This window comes from Mytilus trossulus, chromosome 14 (assembly GCF_036588685.1).
Source record: "Mytilus trossulus isolate FHL-02 chromosome 14, PNRI_Mtr1.1.1.hap1, whole genome shotgun sequence".
Taxonomy (NCBI): Eukaryota; Metazoa; Mollusca; class Bivalvia; order Mytilida; family Mytilidae; genus Mytilus; species Mytilus trossulus.
In genome coordinates, this window is record NC_086386.1 from 21,550,581 (window position 1) to 21,576,646 (window position 26,066).

At 31.1% G+C, this 26,066-nt stretch overlaps 1 protein-coding gene across 2 annotated transcripts; it reads left to right on the top strand.

The window, feature by feature from the left end:
- Positions 1 to 11,089: 11,089 nt before the first annotated feature.
- On the top strand, positions 11,090 to 22,583 carry LOC134697360 (tetratricopeptide repeat protein 29-like). 2 transcript variants are annotated; one of them, XM_063559587.1, is made up of 10 exons: positions 11,090 to 11,192; positions 12,691 to 12,913; positions 14,132 to 14,355; positions 15,138 to 15,323; positions 16,012 to 16,224; positions 16,754 to 16,839; positions 17,541 to 17,632; positions 18,076 to 18,199; positions 18,812 to 19,046; positions 21,193 to 22,583. In XM_063559587.1, exons 2-10 carry the CDS (start codon positions 12,708 to 12,710, stop codon positions 21,357 to 21,359), a joined length of 1,533 nt encoding a protein of 510 aa, XP_063415657.1. In that variant the 5' UTR covers positions 11,090 to 11,192; positions 12,691 to 12,707; the 3' UTR covers positions 21,360 to 22,583. The 2 variants fall into 2 exon arrangements, with proteins under 2 accessions (XP_063415657.1, XP_063415658.1); XM_063559588.1 differs by lacking the exon at positions 11,090 to 11,192 and adding an exon at positions 19,907 to 19,925.
- The last annotated feature ends 3,483 nt before the right edge of the window (positions 22,584 to 26,066 follow it).

Genomic DNA, 26,066 nt, shown 5'->3' on the forward strand with positions numbered 1-26,066 from the left:
CATAAACCAGAGGCATGTAATCCAGAGATTGTTTTTGATTGCTGTCCGTTATTGATCGGTTGGTTGTTGATTTAATTGTGCATTAATTCATTGATTTGCTCTACATTTTAACATCTCGCTGCTTTTTATAGCCTAGAAAACGATATGTGTTTTGCTTATTCTTGCAAGTAAACGCTAACCTGTAGCTGTAATCAACATTTTCCTTGTTGTTAGACATAGACTTATGAGCAATCATACCAACTATCGTCTTGTATATATATTATTCTATTAGAAGACCCTTTAATTTGAGGAATTTCATATTCAAAATATATGTATTTTATCCCTTAATCACTCCCACTTAAATAACTTGAGCATGAACAAGATGAAAATGTGCAATATTTGTATATCAAATATCGTCTGCCTAAATATTACATCAGTCGTATATGATATTTTAGCTAAACACTGATTTTGTGACACAAATAGTCTTGACTGAAGGAAATCTTTGACATTTCAAAATAGCATACAGCTAAACCAATCAAAACATTTGAATTGAGACGTGTTACAAATTCACCTTTTTCATTTGTTTGTATGTTAACTTAAAAAATGGTTTATCATGGTTTTGGGAATCAAATACTTGACGTACATTTCTTTATTTCTGTGAATATAAATTAGTTATGGTGTGATAAAGAAATGTCAAAGTTAATATTTCAATGCCATTTACAAAGAAAAAGTTCAAGTTCACGTAACGACATTATGGAAGCATGCATTTCGGCCAAATTCCAATGCCTGTTTGTGATTTTTTTTAAATTTTGTTTTGAATAATTAGAAATTTCCTACATTTTGGAAGCCTAGCGACGATATGATGAAATTTTAATAACCGATAAACCAAATTGTATAGGTGTGCATTACTTGCTACAAACAATACATTTTCTGAGTCTTACTAAAAAGTAAAAAAACGAATGGACAGCAACTGTCATATTCCTGACTTGGTACAGACATTTTCAAAGGTAGAAAATGGTGGATTAAACCTGGTTTTATAGCGCTAAACCGGAAGAGAAGTTTTTGAGTATATTATTTCGTATAGCCTGTTTGGCGTCTAAACAAATATACGAACTGTTTCAAGATGACCGATTTATTGATTTTCAAAACGACTACTTGTAATTGCACAAAGTTGTAATACATGTCTCTTCAGTGGTATGTTCGATGTCAAAATTTTCGATAAAATCCAAAACAAATCCAGATAAGTTGTGAAAAATAAAAATAAATCTAACTGAAAATAACTGACAATAACTGATTATGTAATTAAAACTGTACCCTTATTTCGATCCTTCCCGGATATATTTACACCCAGCTGTAAACTTTTTTATGAACATATAACATTGCCATCAAAAACGACTAACAAAAGGAACAGAAAGGTCGTCCCGTTAAGATGTCTCCGTGATAATTTATAAACCACGTATTCAATCGTAACGATATATTAAGTTGTGATCTATTTTTCTATTGTCTTGATTGTATCGATCGTGTTCAGTTGTTGCAATATGTTTAGATATGATTCCTTACGTAAATTGGCTCGAGTTGCTTTTAAGGTTCGTGTTTTATTCAGTCATTATTAAGATTATGACTTTATCATTTCAATTAACTGGCTTTACTGATTTTGAAAAGTCTCGATCGCTTTAGGACGTTGGGATTGGTTTACAGTTGATCGATTAAATTAACTGATTCAATACATTTTCATGACAAAAAAATAAATCACAAAATGCTGAACGCTGAGTAAAATTCAAAACGGAAAGTCCCTAATCAAAAGACAAGATCAAAAGCTGAAACACATCCAACGAAAGGATAACAACTGTCACGACTTGGTACATAAGCCTGTTGTTATAGTTAGCTAAACCTCTCATTTGTATGACAGTCGCATCAAATTCCATTATACTGACACAACGATAAACAAACAGACATAATAGGTAAAAATGTCAATCGAGACAATTGAGGCTTCAGATTTGCATGATCAATGTTGATTTGTAATAAGGATAGATGATTTGCATTTTTTTATTTTTAATTAATTTGACAGTTGATGCCAATCGTCAGCAATCGAATACTAGTATTTCATTACGATCGCTTTTCAATTGTTATTGAGTTGATTGGGTCGGTATGTCGACAGATGTAAAACTCAACTTTTGTGAGTTGTGTCAATCGGTTGTCGAATACTGTGCAACTTTCATGTCTCATACGCGTAAGGAAGAGAAAACCTTCATATTCCTAACTATTCCTGACTGGGTAGGTATTGCCAATGTTAAAGACAGCCTACATGTATGTATCTGAAGCATTAAACTTTAAGTTCTGTGTTGTCAATTGCGTTTTCCTCAACCTTTTCTTTAGAGTAAGCCCTGTTGATATTGGCGGTTTCTACTTTTGTTTCATTGTATTTGCAATCCACAACTTGTCGTTTAGTGTTTACATATACGCAATTTCTTAACTGATGGAAGATTTGTTTGAAAAGGGGAAAACTTTAAATCAATGTTAAGAACATTTTCATAATTACATCTATCTAAAGAAGTGTCTATTTGAGAAAAATTGTAGGGCTGAAAACTACTTGTTGTTTATAGAAATTTTACATTAACGAAGCAATATGAAAGATGACACTTCTACGGGAATATTAAAATTAACGTTTTACAATAAAATAGGTGAACGTGATATTTAATTTCCCATAAATCAACTGTTCATGTTTAATTGTTCAATTTTCGCCATATTTATGATTATTACTTTTCTACAAGAAAAATGAGCACCTTTATAACAGGTAGATTATCCTGTATAAAAATGAATTACCATCTTTTAATAAATCAAAGGAAATTTACACCTCTACAATGCATTTCTTTGGACTACCTTTTGGAATTATTATAATATTTTGTGGTTTGTCATTTTCAATGCATTTAAATATTAAGTCTAATTGCATGTGTTGTATATAAGAGCTATTTTTTACTAATTTCATATATTGTTCTTTGATTTGTAATTTTTACCAAAAGATGTTTTTTTTTCAATTCCACAGAAAAACTTTATTTTAAAATATGATTTTTTATTAACTAAATGTAATATTGGACTTGTAATTTAGATTTACCTTGTGTTTTAAAACTTCAAACACCTAGTATATAATTAAACTATGCTTTTTAGTTGTTTTATTGTGGGTTTTTTATTGGTTTATTTTTTCAGAATTGTATTTTGCCTTTGGTATACGTAATAGCTTATGCAATGATGCTGCAGCAAGTATTGGGGATTGCACTTCGGAGGCAGGTTTGCTGCTTGATCGTTCCGGAACATTTATTCTTGAAAGTCAAGACTATTTCACTGGTTGTACAATAAGGTAAGTTAAGTTGTGTAAATCACGAAGGAACGTTACGATTTATATGCCTGTTACCTTTAATAACAGAAATAACAAAAATTAAATATTAAAAACATTTGTTTTTATATAATGCAATCTAATCGTACAAACATTTACTCAACACGATATGTCTACATCTTTAGCTCAAGATTATTCAAATATCAAAACGATTAAAACCAAAATATTAATACAGACACTAAAGCATAAAACGAAGATAATTAACAAACATATCAAACCTCGGTGAATATTTAAAACAGAATTCAAATATTTACTTGCCATTGAAAATAAAAACAAAATACAGTATCATCAAATATCATTTGCCAGTCGACATCAAAATACAAATCAGCATTAAAAAATCCACCATGATTTTGATATTAATTGAATCATTGCAGTCTTATAACCACGCTATCCGAATGTTACGAGAATGTAACTGATAGTTGTCCAGTATACCGGGGTGATGGACCACAATTGATGGACAAAACCACATATAAATCATTTCTAATTGGGACATGCGTAAACCAATATGGTAAGTTAGACTAAAGTTTGTACACTTTTTATTAACATACGAATGCTTTGTAATGAAAGAGTTTTATGGTAGTTGTATGATTTTTGCTTACATGAAAATAAATTCCTCAAGCCAAACTGCCTCATATCAAATTTTAAAACTGTCTTTTGAATCCTGTAAAATCATTTCAAGGATCAGGAGACAAAATCATCATGTGTGTGTTAAAAGTTGAATTATACGAACTAGGAAGTAATGTACTGTTGATTTAGCCTTTGTATTTCAGTATTTGAAGAGGGTTTGTTTTGTATTGGAAATAAGCTACCCGATATGACAACATATATCAACCAGAATTGTCTTTCTTCACAGTTCTATTACGAAACTATATGGGATGCATATATAGAAATGGGTGACTGGAATTGGCAAAGGTTTTGTAGGTAAGTTAAATGTGTAATAATGTTAAAAAGTTATACTTCAATATATATTTATAACTTATCGAAGTTGTTACAGCTCCACTTGTTCGTATGTAACCTTCCTAACTACAGATACAATTAAGTCGGCCTCATATCTTGACTTCCATCTACAAATTGACAATGAGGGTCGGTAAAAAACAAAACTTTACGACAAAAGTAATGATTTCAACTTTCCAATTGTGAACTTTCCATATCTTAGTAGCAAGATTCCAGCAGTACCTGCATACGAGGTATATATCTCCCAATTGATACAATATTCCCGTGCTTACATTTGCTATCATGATTTTTCTGATAGAGGGTTGCTATCATAAAGGAAGCTATTAAACCATTAGTTCCAAATTGTGAAGTTGAAATCATCCCTTCTTAAATTTTACGGACGCCATCACGAATTGGTTGATCGTTATGGAATAACCGTTTCACAAATGATATAGGATATGTTTCGTACGTCGTAACTACAACCCCCTTCCCTTTTATGAAGGTGAACTACCGAATTAGACTATTTACCGGATGTGTTACCATATAAGCAACACGAAGGGTGCCACATGTGGAGCAGGATCTGTTGACCCTTCCGGAGCACCCCTATATTTTGGTGGTTTCGTGTTGCTTATTCTTTAGTTTTCTATGTTGTGTAATGTGTACTATTGTTTGTCTGTTTTTCTTTTCATTTTTAGCCATGGCTTTGTCAGTTTTTTTTCGATTTATGTGTTTGACTGTCACACTGGTATCTTTCGTCCCTCTTTCCGAAGATTCGAGATCTTCTGGGGAGTTTTATGTGCACGCACATCCCTAGTAGTTTTAGTGAGGTTTATGTGCACGCATACATCAGACATCTTTGGTGGGTTTTAACAACCAATAAAGGTCCAAGTAACTGCTGATGAATGTTTCGTCCTCGAGTGTGTTGTCATCCCAGTAGTCGGCATTGCTAGTATTGTATTGACATGCAATACCATTGATATGTTTATTTTTTGTAAATGAAATGCATATGAAAACAGTTGATTACAAGAAACAATCAATTTTGTCTGCCGCAGGTAAAGGTTGCTGAAGGTGCATTTGTTACAATTTTTCGAAATGTTTGGTTGCTCTACAACTACTTTTTTTCATTTTGGCCCACAACCTGTTTTGAGTCGAGCACAAAAAAAAGCCATGATATGTAGACAGTCTCGCATCTGGCGTTCAACAATAAAAACCTGGTACCTTTGGAGAATTTTGACGCCTTTTTTAACATTATTCTATTCATTGTTAGCAATTTTTTTAAATCAAATGGGGATAAAACAACAATATTGAAAAGATACAAACACAGCTAAAAGTATGAAAAAAATTAGGTTTAGATTTAAAAGAAAGTTAAATCGCTCTACATGTTCACTTGGCGGCCCAAAGAGGAATCTCGTTATTTGTTATTATTGGAGAGTGTTTAGTGCTGATGTCATATCTTAGATACTAATACTTTTTGATTAATTTATACACAACTTTGTTTTCATTTGTGTTGAATTAATCTGTCTTTGTTAAATTCATCTCGTACTAGTATTTTAGTTCTTTCTGTCGTTGGATTTCGGTTACTATGGAGTGCGTCTCCCATCTTCTTTTATTTAATGTATCAATCAGAGAAACTGTTGGTTCTAAATTCAGCGATTAAAACACCATGGCAGACCATCGCCTGTTGGCCCAATACTAGTAATGTTCATATTCAGATATCAGCGATTAAAACACCATGGCAGACCATCGCCTGTTGGGCCAATACTAGTAATGTTCATATTCAGATATGTAGTGTGACCACTTTAATTGAACACTAAGAGATAACGGTACAGATAAAACCCATTAATTGAAATGAATTTCATTTCAAGCCCACTGTTACTTCGCTAAATTTAGAGTTGTAGTTCATGGTGATCTTCGTAACATTAATGACTTATAAACTGGTGTGTCCCTTCTGTATCTTTCGCTTCTCGTTAACATTGCGAATACGCAGTATTTAGGAGGCATTAAAGAGTTATAGCAAAGACTGGTTAGGCACGAGTTAGAGGGATGGGTACGGATGGGGAGTGTAACCCTGTGAACAAGAATGTTATAAATCCCACACAGATTGTCGTTCTTGAGCATATGCAAGGTTCGTAATTAGGAGGTTTGGCTAGCTATAAAACTCGGTTCAACCCATCATGTTCTTTGAAAAAAATGTCTGTACCAAGTGAGAAATATGAAAGTTGGAGGCTATTGGTTTTGTGTGAATTAGCTTTTGATTTTACGATTTTATCGGAGACTTTCCGTGTTGAATTTTCTTCGGAGTTCAGTATTTTTGTGATTTTACAATTTTCTATACGTTCTGCATCAACTCTAACGTTTGTGTTTCTAGTTGTTATGGACTACTTTTATGAATTTACCTTGAAGTTCGGTAATTTTGTTATTTTTATTTATATTATGTGTTTATTTATATCACATTAGCATATGTTTTATCTCGATACACATGCAATACTAGCCACTGGATATTTAACACCATGCAATCTATCATCATTGTCATCATTTTCTTATAAGTTTGAATTTCTGTCTTAGTGTTCATCTTTTTGTTTCGTTTCAGCTTGGTTATTCAGGGAATTGAATGTTCTGTCAATAAAACGACTGAGTACGGATGTTCCGATGAGTTTCGTGATTTTCTGATACATTCATCATATGTCCGATTACCAATTGAGTGTCGTGAATTGAATTCAACGACATTGAAATGGCTTGACATTTATCAGGAAATACCAGACAGTCTTCCCGAACCACCAGTCACTAACTCTTCTAACGTGTATAGTTATATCGGGGCATGCTTTATTACAATATCCAGCCTGTTATTGGTTTTCATAGCAAAATACACCAGTGACTGATGTTATGTCATTCTAAGTATTAGTGTCCGAATGATCGTCCATCTTTCCTGTTGAAGATCTCTTTTAACGTTTTTTTTCAAATAAAAGGAAAGACAACCTTTAATTAAACTATGTTTTCGTGCAGTGTCTTGTCACTGATAGCTATTGTATTATAAAATTTAAGATAGTAAATTAAATTAGAAACTAGAAACTAAGGTTCCAATACCTTCAGAAAAAGTTGTCCTAATTGTTTTTAGGTGCATTTTTTTACGTTATGACTCCTCGTGTAATTGTATTCAGGTGTTGCAATGTACACGTCCTTGCCTATCAAATGTTTTGGTTTGAGCGTTTCTGGTTATGCTTAATCAAGAAAAGCACAAAAAATAAGGTGCCATTTCGTTTCCAATTTATGCCGATTGATTAAAAATTTCAGAAAATGTTTTTTTTTTTTTTAATGAAGCAATGCATTGTTTACAAGGATACCGCAAATGCAGTCAACTAATTATAATTCGATTCTCGATGAATTTGAAAACATTTTTCGTTTTTTATTGTTTACTCTCAAGAAATATATGTGGCTATGTAAATAATCATTACATTTTTCACGGCATTCGAAATCATGATCTTTAATGTGTTATGCCAGCTGAATGCTGAAATGAACAAAAGCATCTATATCAAATAGTTTAAACAAATTGTACAAAAATAAACGACATGTGTATATTGAATAGTTAAATTACATTTTGAAGGCTAGCAACATAACACTATTTTAAAAATGTGGTACAGAAATGTGGTGAGCTCTTTCAGGCAAAGAATTGTACTTAAAGTTTATTTATTTATGTTTCATTGCTTTAATCACAAAGAACCAAGTCATGAGAATATCAATTAGATTGCATTTACCCTTCTGAAGAGGAACAATACTACATGGTTTAATAGATGCCCTACCTTTCTTCTCTAGTGGAGGTAGAAGTTTCTAATCTTTCATTGCTGTCAAACTTAACGGAACGACTGTTATATATACTTGTTCTCGTCCTGGGTAGATCTTATTATCTTATTAATATCAAGTTATCATCAGTATCTTATAACAGGTGCGTGCTTTCATGCTTTTCCTTTAAAAGTAAATTAGCTTAGAATATATACTTACAAAAACAACGAAATTGAACTATACATGTATTGATTGCTTTATAGTTATTATTCCTCCAAAACGTTGCTGAAGGGTAAAGTAATGTATTAAAGACACACGAGAGTATAAAGTAAAAATATAAGGTATGATCATTGCCTATGAATAGATTATCCACTCTAGAGTAAGCTATTATAAATGTCGTACTTTTTAAGACAATGGGCAGCAAATCAAAATAGAAAACTTAAGGCCTGATTTATGCTTAATCATTACGTGAAATACATTAGCCATTGTCAACCACTGGATTAATAGCCCCTTTGTTGTTAAAGTTACATCTTTATCAAAAGAAAGTGATTGGATTACTGAATCCCCTAACCTGGGACAGTTATGAAGACAATATAAGAACCAATTGTAAATATCAGTTGGAAATGGCTTGACTCATCAGACTGGTACAAGGCAACAACAACATTAAAACGAGATGACAACACAACGTGTCGATCTAAGAATTATTTCAAATCCTATTTCAGGTCATATTATTAAGTTATCCCTGACTCGAATATCAATAAGAACATCGCAAAGAATTACGTATAAGCTAAAAATAGGCAGTCTAAGAAATTGATGACCTGGGCTACTGTCAAAATTCTTGAAATATTTTCAGGAATTCATTTTTTAAGCTGGATAGCAATAAATCAATGTACAATGTACACTGTGATTTCAAATGAGAAACGCAATGGCCTAGGTTTATATATGACCTGAAAAACATAAATATGACAGACAGCAACCAAAAATGTGAAGGGAAATTTAACATGCTTCTAAGCTTTAAATCCTCTCCTTAACCCAGCGCGGACGTTTCGCTTTTTGTAATGGACAAATTCGCTTAAATTTTCATGAAATTAAATCCTTTTAGCTGCTAGGACAATTACGCTTTATCAACATAGCATGCGGGTCATTATGTTAAATGTCTAAAAATTCATTTGATATAAATTGATTTGCACAATGCATTCAGAAATTCACATACAGCTAAAAGAATCAACATTTCCCCATCATAATTGTATCAGACGAAAACGATAACATTTAAGACGTTGGATTGGAGTATTTTTACATAACAACCATGACTCTTTTCGAAGACGCTGGTGGTTTAAAAAAACAAATTTCGGTCTTTACAAAATAGAATCAACTCTAGATAAACCATGATAGTAAAGTTTCTCTGATCATCCGTGCAATGAAATGGACATACCATGCACGAATATATATATATATTTTTTTTTAATTCATTACTTGTATTAATTAAGCTGCTTGAATTGAAGAATTAAGGACAACATTTTTAAACTTTCGTTTTCTCTTCAGTTGTCCCAATATTGTTTCCTGATGTTACTAGTCAGGAGGGGTTTGTTTGGTTTTTTTTGTAAATTTGGTAAGATTAAGAGTTAAAATATTCTATTCAATTAAGGCCAAGAGCATCATAGTTTAAAGCGCAAATGTCCATAGTGTTTGGAGCGCAATTAAATTGTCCTTTCGTGTTGCAAAAAGAAAAAAAGAGGGGGGGGAGCGGAAACGTCCTGTGCCCAACACCCACATCCCCTCCCCCTTACCAAGACAGTGAGTAACATTGTAGCATGACAACGTCGTGAAAACGCAAACAGTGAAAATTAATTGAAAGGCTAATGCTACATTAATCTGGGCATCGGCCGTTCAGTGATAGATATTCTGGATAATGTTTGTGGAGGCGACCAACCTAATGATACATGGACTCATTCGATCGACGCGTTGTCAGGACAAACAGCTAATAGAAAACATCAAAGTATTGATATAAGAATACTGAGTGAATGAATTTGCAAAAAAAAAGCATATATATGCTATAGCAACGAAAACATAATTACAACATGACAAATGATAAACGGCAGAGATCAATACATATAAACCATTATAGGAAAACAAATAATATTAAGTAACAATATGTGATCTGACTGATCATACAGATGTTATGTAATAGTCTAAATAAACATTTTTTTATATGTAAAACAGACATTAACTTAACTTGACTTGATAAATCTTCTAATTTAGTTATGTTTGGCCGAGAACAATATAACTCAAGTAACAACTTTCATGACTTATAAAAATCCTAAACAATAGGTTTTTTGTTAGTCATGTTAGTTAAAATATTAAACAACCAGTATACTAGAATTTACAGTTGAAGCTAGTCCAAAGGCATTTCAGGTATCATGAATAAAGTTTACCATCCCGGCATTCTTTATTCTTATATATGATATATATATATGTTGAATTTTTTTTTTAGATATGATCATTGGATATTAAACTTACTTATTATGCTTATAAAATGTAGAAGAAATGTTTAAAAAAAAAAACAATAGGCAAACTCTAATAATATTTTAATGATAATCTCTGATAATAAATAACCGTAAACAGCATGAGTTAAAAAGTATACATTCTAAAATGAAATCATACAATGAAGCTTTTTTTTTAAATAAGTTAAAAGTAAACCTCTTCCTTTAATTAAAGATGGTATCCATCCAATCATAGATATGTTAAACATATCGTCAAAATCAATTGTTATGCCTCAAACGTTTATTTCATTAGTGTACAGATGGGTACGTTGCAAAATGTTTCTGGTGATTAGTTATATATTAAATGATTCCGTAGTGGGCTAATCTGAAAAGTGTTATATCGATCGATATTTCTTCTTTGTTTCTCGTATTTACATTATTTTGCATGAAAATGGTTTTGAGTATCATAAATTTTACGTTTAAAACCAAAATTTATAGATTAAACAACAAAGGCTAAAAAAATATATTATTTTTTTCACGTAAAGAATATTTACTGCGGGCTATTGTTTATCCTTAGCAACGTCAATTTTAATGGAGGAAATGTGATTTCTTTTTTTTTCTTGTTTATATAGGTAAAATGTTCATAATATATCAAAACTTCAATGACGAAACTATATGTTTATTCAGTTTTAAAGATAAATGTATTTTTAAATCTTTGTAGTGTCATAAATTAGGTGCAAATAACGCCAATCAAAACAAAAATACGCAAAAAAGATCGGACATCGATAAGGTACTGTAGATCACATGTCTTTAACTTTAGGGGTTCTTAACCACCTTAAGAGCTATGCTAAGCTTGCCCTTACCAAAGATCAAACCACCATAATCATTAGATTTGTTATGTCACCATGTATAGTTCCATAGAGTTTAAACGTTTTGTTTAGGAACACAATTCTTACATTGTCTTTGAAGAAGAACCATAAATGGACGTGACACATCATGCACATGAATGACTGTATAACACTGTTATATGAATAACACTTGAAATTTTAATATAAGGACTCAGGACATGATATTGTTTAATTTTATAGTGTTTTATCTAAAGCAAAAGGTCATTTCTGGAATCCTGTCTTTCACCCGAAAAGAAAGTCAATTTCGCGTGCCTTTATGACATCATTCACCAGAAAGATATCCCTGCTCTACTAAAAGTTTCCAGCACTTTCATAATCGTCATTCTGTAGGGTAGTATAGAAATAATTAATATTTGGTAAGTAAATAATCGAGATTGCCATTTGACTACAGAAAGTTGGCCATCCTTTTAGGTTTTTATATCAAAAATATTTAGTGTAGTATCAATCGTTTCCATCAAATAAACATGTTAAATGCTGATTCAAATAGCTATGTTGTATTTCTCACACATGTTGTTTTTTATCATTGCAACATAGAATGCACAATGCGACACTTGTCACTTGATTATTTAAACTCGAACTCCAAAACTATAATTTATAAACTTGAATCTTGGTACGTACACATCATTTTGGTTTAAAAATCTGCGCATTAGACGATGGTACAGGCCCTGAAACCGACCTCTTTCTGTGCACATTTCCCCATAAATTGAATTTGAAAGAAAGTTACGAAATCGTTAAAACTAATCACAAAATACTTACCTTTTACTGTTTGTCCATATAAAAAAATAAACAAATTAAACACTATGGCAGCCAAACAATTATTTCGAATTTTTCAGTATTTATCGCAGAATAAGGAAAAAACGTGAATAGCAATATCACTAACAACCAAAAAATGGAAAGAATGAAAAAGCGTGTAAAAGTGTTGAAAAGCTTGTACACGCTGTGTGACAAAATCCTCACCTGTAAACCATTGTAAATTTATGTATTACACGCGAATAATGACACATGGCATGTATGGTGATGTCTGATTTTAAGTATTGAAGGACAAATAAGCATACAAGTGTAAATACGTCTATTTGGTCAACTTGGTGTAAATACATGTAGTAGTGTGTCCAATCTTTTAAGCGGATTTATTTGAGGTAATGTCAGTCATATTTCCATTACCAAACTTTTGATTTGAATGAAATGTCAAAACATTGTGTTGAAAATTTCTATTATTTTATAGGTTAGGGAACTGTAAACATGGCGGCGACATTGCCGCCGATAAACAACAGAGGGCAAAATGGTGTTGGGAATAGAAATGTTTTCATGCCCACTCCACCTAGAGGCCCACCAAGTGGCAGATTACAACCTATTAAGGTACCAGGCAAAGCTGAAAGGGATTTGTTTTTTAAACAAGAAAAATTAAGACAACAACAGCCTGAACTAAGCAAAAAGCAGACCACAAGGTACATTGTAATTATTAATCATACTGTTACATACATGAGTACATATATTTATAGTTGTATACATTATATAAATATATGTTATTATATATAATTAGTACAAAACAATTTGTATATACGTACAATGTAAGAGGTGTGATGGTCTTGTTGCATTTGAAACAAGAAACACATTTTTTCTAGTCAATGAAATTAGTTACTACTTTTAAAGTTTTAAAACAAACAGGGTTTAACTCTTGATTTTTTGTTTATAAAAAAAAAAATCTATATCCAACAAATTAGACCGTTGGTTTTCCCGTTTGAATGGTTTTACACTAGTAATTTTGGGGCCCTTTATAGCTTGTTGTTCGGTGTGAGCCAAGGCTCCGTGTTGAAGGCCTTACTTTAACCTATAATGGTTTAATTTTTAAATTGTTATTTGGATGGAGAGTTGTCTCATTGGCACTCACACCACATCTTCCTATATCTAAATAGATATATATATATACATGTAGATAAAAAACATTAAAAATATGATTTATGTATAAATCCATCACACTTCAGATTAACCACTCGGCATTGACTTCAGCCTTTTTTCACCACCAAGCTATATAGCTAGTACACATGCATGATAAAAAATGAAACAGTGCACAATAGGGTGACCATCACGGTTCTGAGTTCCATTGGGGTTCAGACTGTCAGAGTCTTACATATATACATGTATCCACATAACTCCAATATCCAACTAAAATCATGTTCATGTACTGTTATTAGCAATTATCTATTCAACCACCACTAAATTTTTACTACAAAATCAATATGAATAATAAAGATACAATGTAGATATGGGCATATCATGTCAATATAAAAGTTACTTTAAAATAAAAAATAACTGTAAAGAGGTTATAGCTGCAGTATAATCAACAATAAACTGTTCTATACTGTAAGCAATATAATAAATCTCCATTAACATTAAACAAGCTTTAAAAAAATGATTTGCTAAAAACTTGAAAAAGATCTTCAAAAAAAGGAAAACACATAGAAATTCTGAAAAAAACAAGTGAAACGTCACTGAGGAAATGAGAAAAAATAACCATTGACCAAATTCCAGATGTTGGGACAGATAAATTAATTCAAAAAGACAAACTGTATTATGTCAAATATCAATTAATTTTGCAGTTTTTATTTTACAAAATAGTTTGATTATAAACATTTTGTATTTATATTTATCTCATATTTTAATAGGTACAGAAATTCATATAAACATAACTTGTGCTTAGACATGCTACAAGATGGATATCATAAATCATTTAGTGAACTTTTTGCACTTATAAAACAACAAGAAGAAGAAAGACAAAGACAAGGTGAAGAGTCATTAATGTGGACAATGGTCATGTTAAAAGACCAACATGAAAAACTGGACATGTTAAAACAACATTTGTGTAAAGCAGAAGAAGCTGAAAGAAAAGGTATATAATCATGACAATCAATGAAATCTCTGGAATTGATATTAAATAAAATTTAAAAACTGTATTGATTTAAAAGTTTTTTATAGCGTTTTTCTGAGTTAGTGCAAAGGTAGAAGATGAATGTTAGTAATTAGTAAACTTTATCATGAAACTTCTAAAGATTGTATTTTTCTGTGTCCAGAATCAAAAATATTGAAAGATTGTTATTTATACTATATCTAGGTTGCAAATAAAATTTCAAGAGCCCAATTTAAGATTTACTGTTTATGGCATGGGAAATGAAATTTTATTGAAAGTGGGTATGAACTCACAAACTCACTGGTTTTTTGCTTTACTTGCTTGATTAATGAAAGTTATGCTGTAACAAAGATTAAATGATATCAAATAAGCTATTGATGATGTATACTTTTTAAAATTGAAAAAAATAGGGAAAAGATATAAATGCTTACATTTAATAACATTTTTTTTCGATTCAGGGATAAGAAAATGCCAAATGAGTTACAGAAATATTAAGGCTTAAGAAAAAATACATGTGTTTCAGCTAAACTTACCTACCATAATTTAAGTGCCTACGGTACCCTTCAGATTTTTGTCATTTTTTAACATGCACTATTAAAGTCAGATAGTTTCCCCTGTTTGAAAAATTAGATTTTGAAATATTTTAATTTCAAATGTTATGTATTACATCATGAGACTATAAGAAATAAATAATGGTAAAGGATAATTTACACTTTATGAACTCATTTGTATGTGATTTATTATTCTTTGCGTTATTTTTCCAGGTGATTTTGGTGAGGTATACAGAAGTAGATATGAACTTGCCAGATATTTTCAATCAGGTGGAGATAAGTGGTTAGCTGATCATTTTTTTACAACTTGTTTACAAACCAGTGCCCAGGTCAAAGGTGATAATGGGAAAACACAAGCACAAGGATATTTAAATGTTGGATTAGCTTTAGAGGAACAAGGTAATTCAAAAAACTAATTATATGTGCACACCATAAATCATTTTATTGTTGAATATTTTATGTTATAAAAATATAAAACTTGTGGATGAGTCAACAAACATTCCCTTTGGGAAAAAAACTTAGGAACTGAAAGATATACATGAAAATAAAAATTCAGGGAAATTATTATTCATGTATAAATGTATCATTAATTGGTTTTAGGCATGTTTTTTCTTGGGTTTTTATTATTGTGTATTTTGCTTGACACTTAAGTCCAGAAAAAATATATATAATTGCTACTATATATCAAAATTTTGGAATTATATAGTAGATTTTTATTTTGTATCACCCAACAAAAGTAAACCAACAAATAGTCTTATATATTTGTTTGCTGATTTTAAAACTTAACACATTAGATTTATATTAATGCAAACTTCGTCGGGTTGTTGTCTCTTTGACACATTCCCCATTTCCATTCTCAATTTTATTATGTTTATTGATGAATGTAACAAATTGATATACATATACTTATTTTCTACAGATTAAGTTAAGATAATTTGCATACAAACCAAACATAAAATGTTGTAAAAAAATTACCATTCGTTTTTTTTTAGTTAATTGACCCACACTCAAAGACTTAATATCAAAATAAACTTATTTTACAAGGTTATGATATATTTTTCTCAACAAGTTTTTTGTATACCTACAGGAGATGTTTTGTCAGCTGCTGAACATTTTGAAGCTTATTATAAACTTTCTGTGGACCATAGAGAATGGATACAGGCAGATAACTTAACATTCCACACTGATGCCTGTATCAACTTATGGAGGATTTACTCTTCAATAGCTGCTAGTATAGAAGAGGAGGATCCACAAGAGTCATTAGATTATTTGATCAAGGCCTTAAAATTAGCAACAGAAAGTAAGTTATTAACCTCCTGGTGCATTATTTTATTGCTGTGTTGAAGACCCATTGGTGGCCCTCGACTGTTATCTGCTCTTTGTTTCCCATTGTTGTCTCTTTGAAATATTCCCCATTTTCGTTCTCAATTTTAATAATTCTAATGCATTTATCAATGATTCTGATTGGTTTGCAATTTAAATAAAATTCTCTATTTATCTGTTGGTAAAGAAGGGTTGCACAAATTTTGAATTCTGGAATATATTGACATGTAACTTTTTCCAATAATAAGCAAAAATACTCAATCATATCTAGAAATCTTCTGTTTCAAATATCATAACATTCTTAGGCAAACAGGAACATGGACCAATTATGTATGATTGCAAGCTAGAAACACAATCAGTGTTTAAGACAATTGGGTAAATAGGAAATCATAGTTTCTTCAATTTATCTACCCTTGCCTCTACATACTGTGGTATGATCAAAAGGTGTTTATTGTAAAAGATACAATGCAAAAATGAATTATAATGTAATGCTGTGTACATTTTAGGTCAAGACAAAGAGTTACAAGGAATAGCCTCCTACAGATTAGGTCATGCTTATGAACAGAATGGAGATGGGGAGACTGCTCTATTGGTTGGTATTTTACTCTCCTTGTTCAGATTTCTTCTATATTCGGCAATTTGTCAGAGAAATCCTCTAATAACACATATGTAATGTGTTGAGTGAACAAACAAATAAAGTGGTTGTTGGAAAAATGTGGTTTGGAATTTAAACACCTTAGATTCCAAGGGAATTTGTTTTTGTATTATTTTAGCACAGGATGAAATTGTTATTATCTTCATACAAGTTGATATAATGATTTATTGAATATTTTACATATATATCCAGATAAATCAGCAAGATCACTTAAGGTGCTATAAACATATCTTTCATTGTAAGAAAAAAGTGCCTTTTCTATAACTTTGTCCATAATCATTAAACTATTGAAATACATAGAATAGTGATAGTTTATAACTCAATTGTGCATACCCGTAGCCAGGGCAAACCCCCCTTGAAAACAAATAAGCACTGTTAAAGTCAATGTTCTGTTCGAATTGTGACTGTTAAATTCGAGTTTGTGTGAGTCCAACAACCCCCCTTTGGACATTCCTGGCTACGGGCCTGTTGTGTATAGGTATTTTTTTCCCCACAGGTAAAGGAATAAGTTTAGTCATTGGTTTTGTTGATTAACTGTATTATTTAAATGTTTCATCATTTGGTCTTGCAGTAGTCTGAATGGCAGTCATATCACATCTTAATATTTTTATATTAATTCTTTTTCATTTATTTTTCAGCATTTAAATGAATATTTGAAAATCTGTACCGCTGAGAGTGACAGTGAAGGAATTGGTAAAGCTTGTGATGCAATCGCAAAGGCTTATGCAAAGTAGGTTTTATTTTTAACCAAAGTTATCTACCATACAATGAGCACAAATATCAACACACTACACTCTTCATTGCTTTGAAATATTCCAGAAGGTTTTAAACAAACTATGAACAAAAAAATTGAAATTGATGAGACTTAATTTTCTGATTGTGTTTTAAGCACATATTGTGATAATGTTTTCAAACTAACTGATAAGTATATCAGTTAGTTTGAAAACATTATACAAATGCAACATTAACGGGAAAGTGGTTAAAATAGATTATAGTATTGTAGATTCAATCAGTTTTATAGATACCACTTTTTGTAGAGTAACATAAGTAAAAAAGGAGGAGAATATAGTTAATTAAATTCAGAATGTGTCCCCCCACTTCCAATATAAAAATTGTAGTCTCAAAAACTTATGTAATTCAAGGTTGTTTACATTGAAAGAATTTATTTTACAGACAAGGTAAAGTTGAAGAAAGCATCACCTACCTGAAGAAATTTGTTGAAGTAGCTGAGAAAAGTGGAGAGGAAGTGGCTCTTAGTAAAGCTTGTCATAACTTAGGAAATATATTTAATTCTCTGGTAAGCTGTAGTTGAATTTAAATAAAATTACAATAGTTATAGGAAGATGTGGTGTGAGTGCCAATGAGACAAAGCTCCATCCAAATAACAAATTTAAAAAAAAGTAAACCATTATAGGTCAATGTATGGCCTTTAACACAGAGCCTTGGCTCACACCGAACAACAAGCTTAGAAAGGGCCCCAAAATTACTAGTGTGAAACCATTCAAACAGGAAAACCAACGATCTAATCTTTATTAAAAAACAAGAAGCGAGAAACACGTATATATTACATTAACAAACGACAACTACTGTACATCAGATTCCTGACTTAAAACAGGTGCAGCACATTTTCAAAAATATAATTGCCTTTGTTGCCTTTTGTAGCATGTTTTGATCATGAAAAGTTGTGATTTTGATTCCTGAGTGTAGGGTCTAACCAAATACTTGAAAGCTAATATGGTATTTTACTTTTCTAAGGACATGTCACCAACATAAATTTATCATGTACTTAAAGGTGCCAACTCACTACTAAAAGGAACAAGTGCAAGACAAAACATAAGTCTGCTGATGCACATTATACATATTCATCCATTATTACAATTATAGATGTTTTATTTTTTTACTATTTTAGGGTCGCTATTCAGAGGCAACAGAATATTTCAGTAAATCTTACAATTTATCACGGTCCCTGGGAGACAAAGAAGCCATCAGTACTAACAGGGTACAGTTTGGTATTGCTATGGCCCACAAGATGATGAAGGGACTAGACAGCCACACAGTGATGGGAACAAGACCTGCATTGGAAAGATTGATCGAGTGGAAAAACGCTAGAGTTGATGAATTTGAAAAGCCCTTCCCAGAACCTAGTAAGTTTCCCTTCCTGTTTTAATATTATACACATTAAAATTTTCTATTTACAATTGTTTTTAAAAAAATTTAGTCTAGAGAGAATGTAATGTCACTTATTTTTACAGTTTATTGTAAAAGATTTCATTGATGATTTGCACTTTAATATGTCTATCTACTGTATGAAATGGATGTAGTTATATTTATGTGTGAAAATGGAAAGCATTACTAATTTAGAAAAAGAAAGTAAGCCATCAAGTTATCACATGTATGAAAGCAAAATTAATCGTACCAATTTTACCGCACCAGATGTGGATCTAAGTCTTCAGGTTAAAGTATAAATGTATTTATAGTCAGTAGAACATATTTTCAAATGACAAAAGGGAAATTTCTCTGACAAGCTTAAAAAAATCATTTACATAAATATTCACGTAAGGTAGAATATTTAAAAAGACCACTGAGTTTTTCCCAAAATATTTAACATATTTCAATACAGACAGTATGTATATAAATTGTTTTCTGCCTCTATGTCAGATTCAATGCATTCATTGTCAGTTTTTGACTGTCCTTCTTGTATCTTTCGAACCTCTTTTATGTTTCAATTTTTGTTTAAATTAAGAAATATTGGCTTGCATTATCATTACAAGTTTTTAACAAAGGACAGAAGTGCAAGTTTAATTATTTTAAGACAATATTGCAAACAAATAATGTTATCAAAATTTGAAAAGCAATTTCTTATTTATTGCAAATTCTATGCTGTGCCAAATTTTGCAATAGTTTGAAGAAAAAAACATTGGAAATATATCTGTTTAACAGAATGTGATTATTCTAGTCATTTCATCAATCTGAATCTGTAAATAAAATTGATTCTATTTGTTAGTTCCTGAATGGGAGCTTAGGTAAGAGAGAATTGACAAAATAAACTTTGGTTTGAAATGTTTTACAGCTAACTGCTGTGTTTTTGCTTTTTTCTGATGACGTTATATTTGGCTTACCAAAAAATATTATAACAACTTTGCTGAGTGTTATTTAAAGCATGGATGAGATTATTATTCTCATTATTTACATTATTCAAGAAGTTATAATTATGCATGGTGTGTTTTATAGAAAAGATAACATTCATTACTTTGATAATAAATAATTTTAAGGTGCGAGGAATATTGCTTTTTAACTTCTCACAATGTTATTATATTATGGTGTAAAAAAATAATACAAGTATACCAGGTAATGGTAAATAAATAAACAGAACATTTTTGTCTTCATGAATTAGAGATATAAGACCAAAATTATTGAGTTTATTTAATTAAGAAATGGACCCTATATTTTTGCATTTTGCAAATCCTTACCAATTAATAGTTTCCTTAAAATTTAATATATGAAAAATAACAAATGAGATAAAATTTAATATATTACACTAAAAAAGGATGAAAGCAAACAAAGGCGAAACACACACCCTTCTCATAGAAACCCTTGAATAATTTATATCGAATTATCTCCTTTCCTCTCCAACTTCAATTCATTTATTATGCAGACATATCATTTCAACAATACTGATTTTACAAAACCTTAGGCCAAAAATTTACAAATGAAAACGACAGATGGGTTTGACTACTACGTTAGGCCCTTATTGTTAATGTTTATTTCCTCATTATATTTATCCGTCTTTGCCAACCCAAAATGAAGTTTAGCTACATTTCCAGTTCCTGATGCCTGCTATCCAGAAATTAACATCTTATTACTGTTTAAAGGCTGGATTCATTTAGTAATGGTATTATGATACCCAAACAATCAAAGTTTTGGAAGTGAATAGGAGTGACCCTGTCTAGATCTGTCTGTCTGTCAATCTGTTTGTCTCTCTGTGTGGCTGGCTTTCTCTCTGTGTTATAATATTTTATGTCTTTGCTGAAGAGTATATTCTGCAATTAATAAAGAAAAAGGTTTTTGAATCTTTCAGTATTTTATTTTCAATAGTAAAAGATGCTCATACATATTTTTCTAATACACAGATTAAAAATACAGAAAACATCTTTGGGCAAAGAACTTTGCTCTTTTTATCCAAAATGACTTTAAAATTGTATATAATGCAATAGTTTATAATGTTTTTGTACCTTAAAAGGAAGTTCTCAATTGTCTGATTTTTCTAACCTTTCAATATTTTATCTACAGAAAAAGAAGAGCCAAAACCCAGAGAGCCAACGCCCCCACCACCACAGTCTCAAGTGACTGAAGAAACAGAGCAGGAGCCACAGGAAGAGGAGAAAGTAGACGATACCAAAACTAAATCTGAGGGGTCTGAAGATACCTCATCTGTCACTGAAACTACAGCTAGCTGAAATACTACAAACAATTAACTAATCATTGTATACATCTTTGTTGATTCAGTATTGAATAGAACATTTTCTGCTGAAAATTTGTGGTTTATTTCAAAGGAATGAATTGAAAGATACAAAGGTTTCTTACGATTTAAAAAAAAAGCAAGATTTACTCTATTTTATCCCTCCTCTGAAAAAAAAAACATAAGAAGAAACAATAGTCCTTTTAAGCATTCCTTTTCAAATGAATATCATATGATATGGGTGATTTTTCAGTACTATATTTGTGTTGATACTCATTTCCACAACTTAGAATTCTTTTCAATATTTTTTTTCATAAATTTAAAATACTGAATGGAATTCTATGTTTTATAATTCATTTGAATATAAGTGCTTTGATTTCAATTATGAATTTTCTGATAGCATTCTTGTACTTTATACTTAATGGACAGCATTAGTAATAAACTTTTCTTCTGTCTTCCAGTCTTACTCTTAAATGAACTTAAATAGGTGCCTTTTTTGTATTTTGGTCTATTGTAGATGTAAGTGGCTTATCACATTTTGTAATGCTCTGTTTCTTTCTTTTCTTTCAATAATAATAGGAAATTTATTTTTATATTTCGACTTTGTACTATTGTCATGTCAATGTGCATTACATTGTGTCATATTTTGTGTAAATTATTATATTTATTTGAAAGGAGATATTCCGTCCATTTTAACTTGAAAGTACAGAAAATCAATAAAGAGATTCTGTACTGAGTTGTGTTACAATTCTGTTTACATTTTTTTAACTGCTGCTTTTAAAATTGCAGAAGGAATGTTTTTTAATTTATAAATTGTTTTCAGATTAACTGATCTTTAATGCAAAATTTGGTTGTTTAAGTTCCCATGAAACATAATAGGTAAAACTTAATTTATTTCAAGTCCTGTTTCAAAAAAAGTGTTTCATTTTCTTATATAATAAAATAAATTTCGGAGATAAAAACATATTTCTGAAAAAAAGAAAATGGAAAAACTATATTATAATGTGACAAAGGACACAATTGAGTTTGAAACGTCTTAAAGGATTTAGTTTTAAAAGAAGAGTTGATTTGTTTTGTATTCTGTGATATATTTATCTGATATGTAATAAAACATATATTTTTCATTCATGTTATTTTCTAATCTTTCATATACAAATTGTTATATGTAAGTATATGAAAGATTAATTCATTAGAAAATTTAAAGAATAAAGTATAAAAAGTCTTTGGTATTGTTATCAGATAAAAAAAAACTTGTTTATCTCTTATATGCTAATTTTCATACCTGCCAACCTTAAATTGGGATATCCCAAATGAGGGGATTTGACAGGACTTAAGATTGTTTTGATATGATAAAGTGAACACCTCAAAACAGACATTCAAATGAGTTTAAAGGGTAATTAAGCACATACATACTCATTCAAACAGTACACTTGTAGATTAAAAAAACAATTGTGACAATATAAAAGAGGGTCAACTTGCTCTTTTTTAACAATCCCCTAAAGAGATTTTGAAAAAATATTGGAGGTATACATGTTCTACCATAGAGTTATCGTTTTCTTTTTAAATAAATAAAAGTTATAAATCTTTTTCATAATTAGACGTTGATTAAACAGTATAACAGTAACCGTAAAAAATAATTTCAAAGACCAAAAGGTCTAAAACTTTGTATGTCAGATGTGTGATAACAACATTAAGGGTACCAATTTTCCTGCACCAGATGTGCATTCGACACTACATGTCTCTTCAGTGATGCTCTTGGCCAAAATATTTGAAATCCAAAGCTAATAAAAGATGAAGAGCTTTAATCCAAAAGGTCCAAAAAGTATAGCCAAATCCGCATATGCATGAGAGAGATACATTCCTTAATTTATACTAATTTCTAACACTTTGTAACAGCAAATTTTAATAACACAAAGAAATCTGTATTTTCATGTACTGGCTACTGGGCTGGTGATACCCTCGGAGACTAACAGTCTACCAGCAGATGTTTCGACCCAGTTGTAGTAATAAAATTCATGGTACCAATTTTCTGCACCAGATGCGCATTTCAACAATACATGTCTTTTGAGTGATGCTGACTAAACTACAAAAGACTCATCAATTTACAGATTAAAAAGATTGAATCCAAATAAAGTATCAAGTTGAATAGTATTGAGTACCAAACATTCTGAACGTTTTTATCAAATACAGCTAAGATTACTTCCTGGATACAAAACACCATATCCAGTAACATTCAAAACAAGAACTCGAAGAAAAAAATCGCAACAACAATAGACGATAAAAATAAACATTCCTGCAAGAGAGCTAGAATTTTTAGTCTTGAAAAAAAAGATAACAGAAACAAAGAAAAACACACACAAAATACACGATGAAAAAGTTAAGGAAAGGATACAAAATTTCAACATGAAATGCATGATAGCACTCCTGATATGAACACTCACCAGAGCAATACATACAATCATCAGCATCATAGTAATTATTGGTCTTTTCATAACCACTCCTGTAAATCAAAACAACAATGAAGCAACCAAGAACACGAAATAATGGAAAAAGGATTTGGTCCTGTTATATAAATATATCATTACTCATTAGTACTTCTCTGAACTTGCAATCCAGAATGGTAATTCCACCTCCAACTCACGTTCCTTTTAAACAAACACCTTATATCATGGTCAAGTTGCCTATTTAAACAAAATGGGGTATATTGTCGGCATTCCTATGGGAATGAACTGTGCGCCTCACCTTGCCGACCTCTTCTTATTTTCATATGAGTCGAAGTTTCTTCAGACACTTGTCAAAAACAAGAAGATCAAAGAAGCCAAGTTATTTTATTTCACTTTCAGATATATTGATGATGTTCTTTCCACTTACAATTCGAACTTTTCTGATTGGGTTCCATTAATATACATACAAGAACTAGAAATTAAAGAGACAACAGACACGGCTTCCTCCGCCTCATTTTTAGACTTATACCTCGATTTGACATACACAGTCATCTCAGTACCAGTATCTATGACAAACAAGACGATTTTAATTTTGAAATTATCAATTTCACCCACCTTAGTAGTAATATACTAACTTCACCTGCATATGGAATATACATTTCCCAAGTTATTCGGTATCCAAGAGCTTGCAGCTCCTATTCAGTCTTTGTAATACGTCACCAGTGTCTGAGCAGAAAGTTGATGAACCAGGGGTATGTCAAAGAACGTCTTGTCCTTTCTCTAAAAAAAATTTCATCGGAAGGTACCAAGAACTTGTTGATAAATATTCCGTATCAACTTCACAAATACTATAAGATCAACTGGACACTTAATCAGAATGGGTCAAAACAATCAGGTCTCTGATAAAACGTCACATTCTTAAGTTGAAAAACTGTGTGAATGATCGACCTAAGTCCATTTTCAGTGACAAAAAGGCTGTTAAATGTCTATCATCTCTTCAAGATAAGTATGTTGTTGTTCCTGCGGACAAAGCTTCAAATAATATTGTCTTTATTTGTAAATCGTATTACTACGAGTGTCTTATAAAATAATTAGGAATAAATGAGCACTCAGGTAATCCCACATACAAAAACATATCATTTGACAAGGATGAGATTTAGGCGAATCATAAGTCCTTCATGGCTTCTATGAACATTGCAATGAACAACGAAACGGAGGACTTACCTTGTTTGTATTTGATACCTAAACTTCACAAAATCCCGTACAAACAACGGTACATTGCCGGCTCATCTGCATGTTCTACTGAATAATTGTTCATTAGATTGACTAAAACTCTGTCCGCAGATAAGGAGGGTCTTCAGATGTACTGTGAAACTGTTTACTCGCGTAGTGGTATTAACCATATGTGGTTGTACCAAGAACTTGCTGCTAAATATTCCGTTTCAACTTCACAAATAATACAATATGGTCTTGGAGTATAGATTTTGCGTACTGACGTTGGATGTCATCATAATAACGTGTTATAGTGTTCTTTTATTTGTATTTATTAATATCACTTTTACTGTTAAGTCAGGTTTTTTTTAGATATTCATTTGACGTGACTCTGTGTTTATGTAAAACATCATACTTTGAACGACAAAATTATTTATTTAATTAATATTACTTTTACTCATGGATCTTGTCTGCTTTTTATGATTTAAATTTGACGTGACTCTGTACTTATTTATCCGGTCATACTTTGAACCACACAATTATTTTATTTATTATTATTACTTTTACTGTCAAGTCTGTTTTTTGTTATATCTGCTTTACGTGACTCTGCATTTATGTATGCCGTCATAATTTGAACGACAAAATTATTTATGTGTACCTGTGCGAATTTCAAACGCGCAATTTTACACCAGCACTGAAAACCTTCCATCCTTTACGGGTAGACTTTATATAGATAAAAAAAAATCGTATAAGATAAGCGCAATGAGGATGTTAAATTTGATGTATGACTATTTGTGCTTCTTCGTTACATTTGTTGTTTTCAAAGTGATTAAGATGATAACACAATGTTGACTGCTGTATTCCTATTTTTGACATTTTTACTCTTTGAGGTTTTTTTTTATTTTGTTCACGCATCGTTGACAATGTAATGGAATTTGATGCGACTGTCATACAAGTGAGAGGTTTAGCTAGCTATAAAACAAGGTTCAATCCACCATTTTCAACATTAGAAAATGCCTGTACCAAGAAAGGAATATGACAGTTGTTAT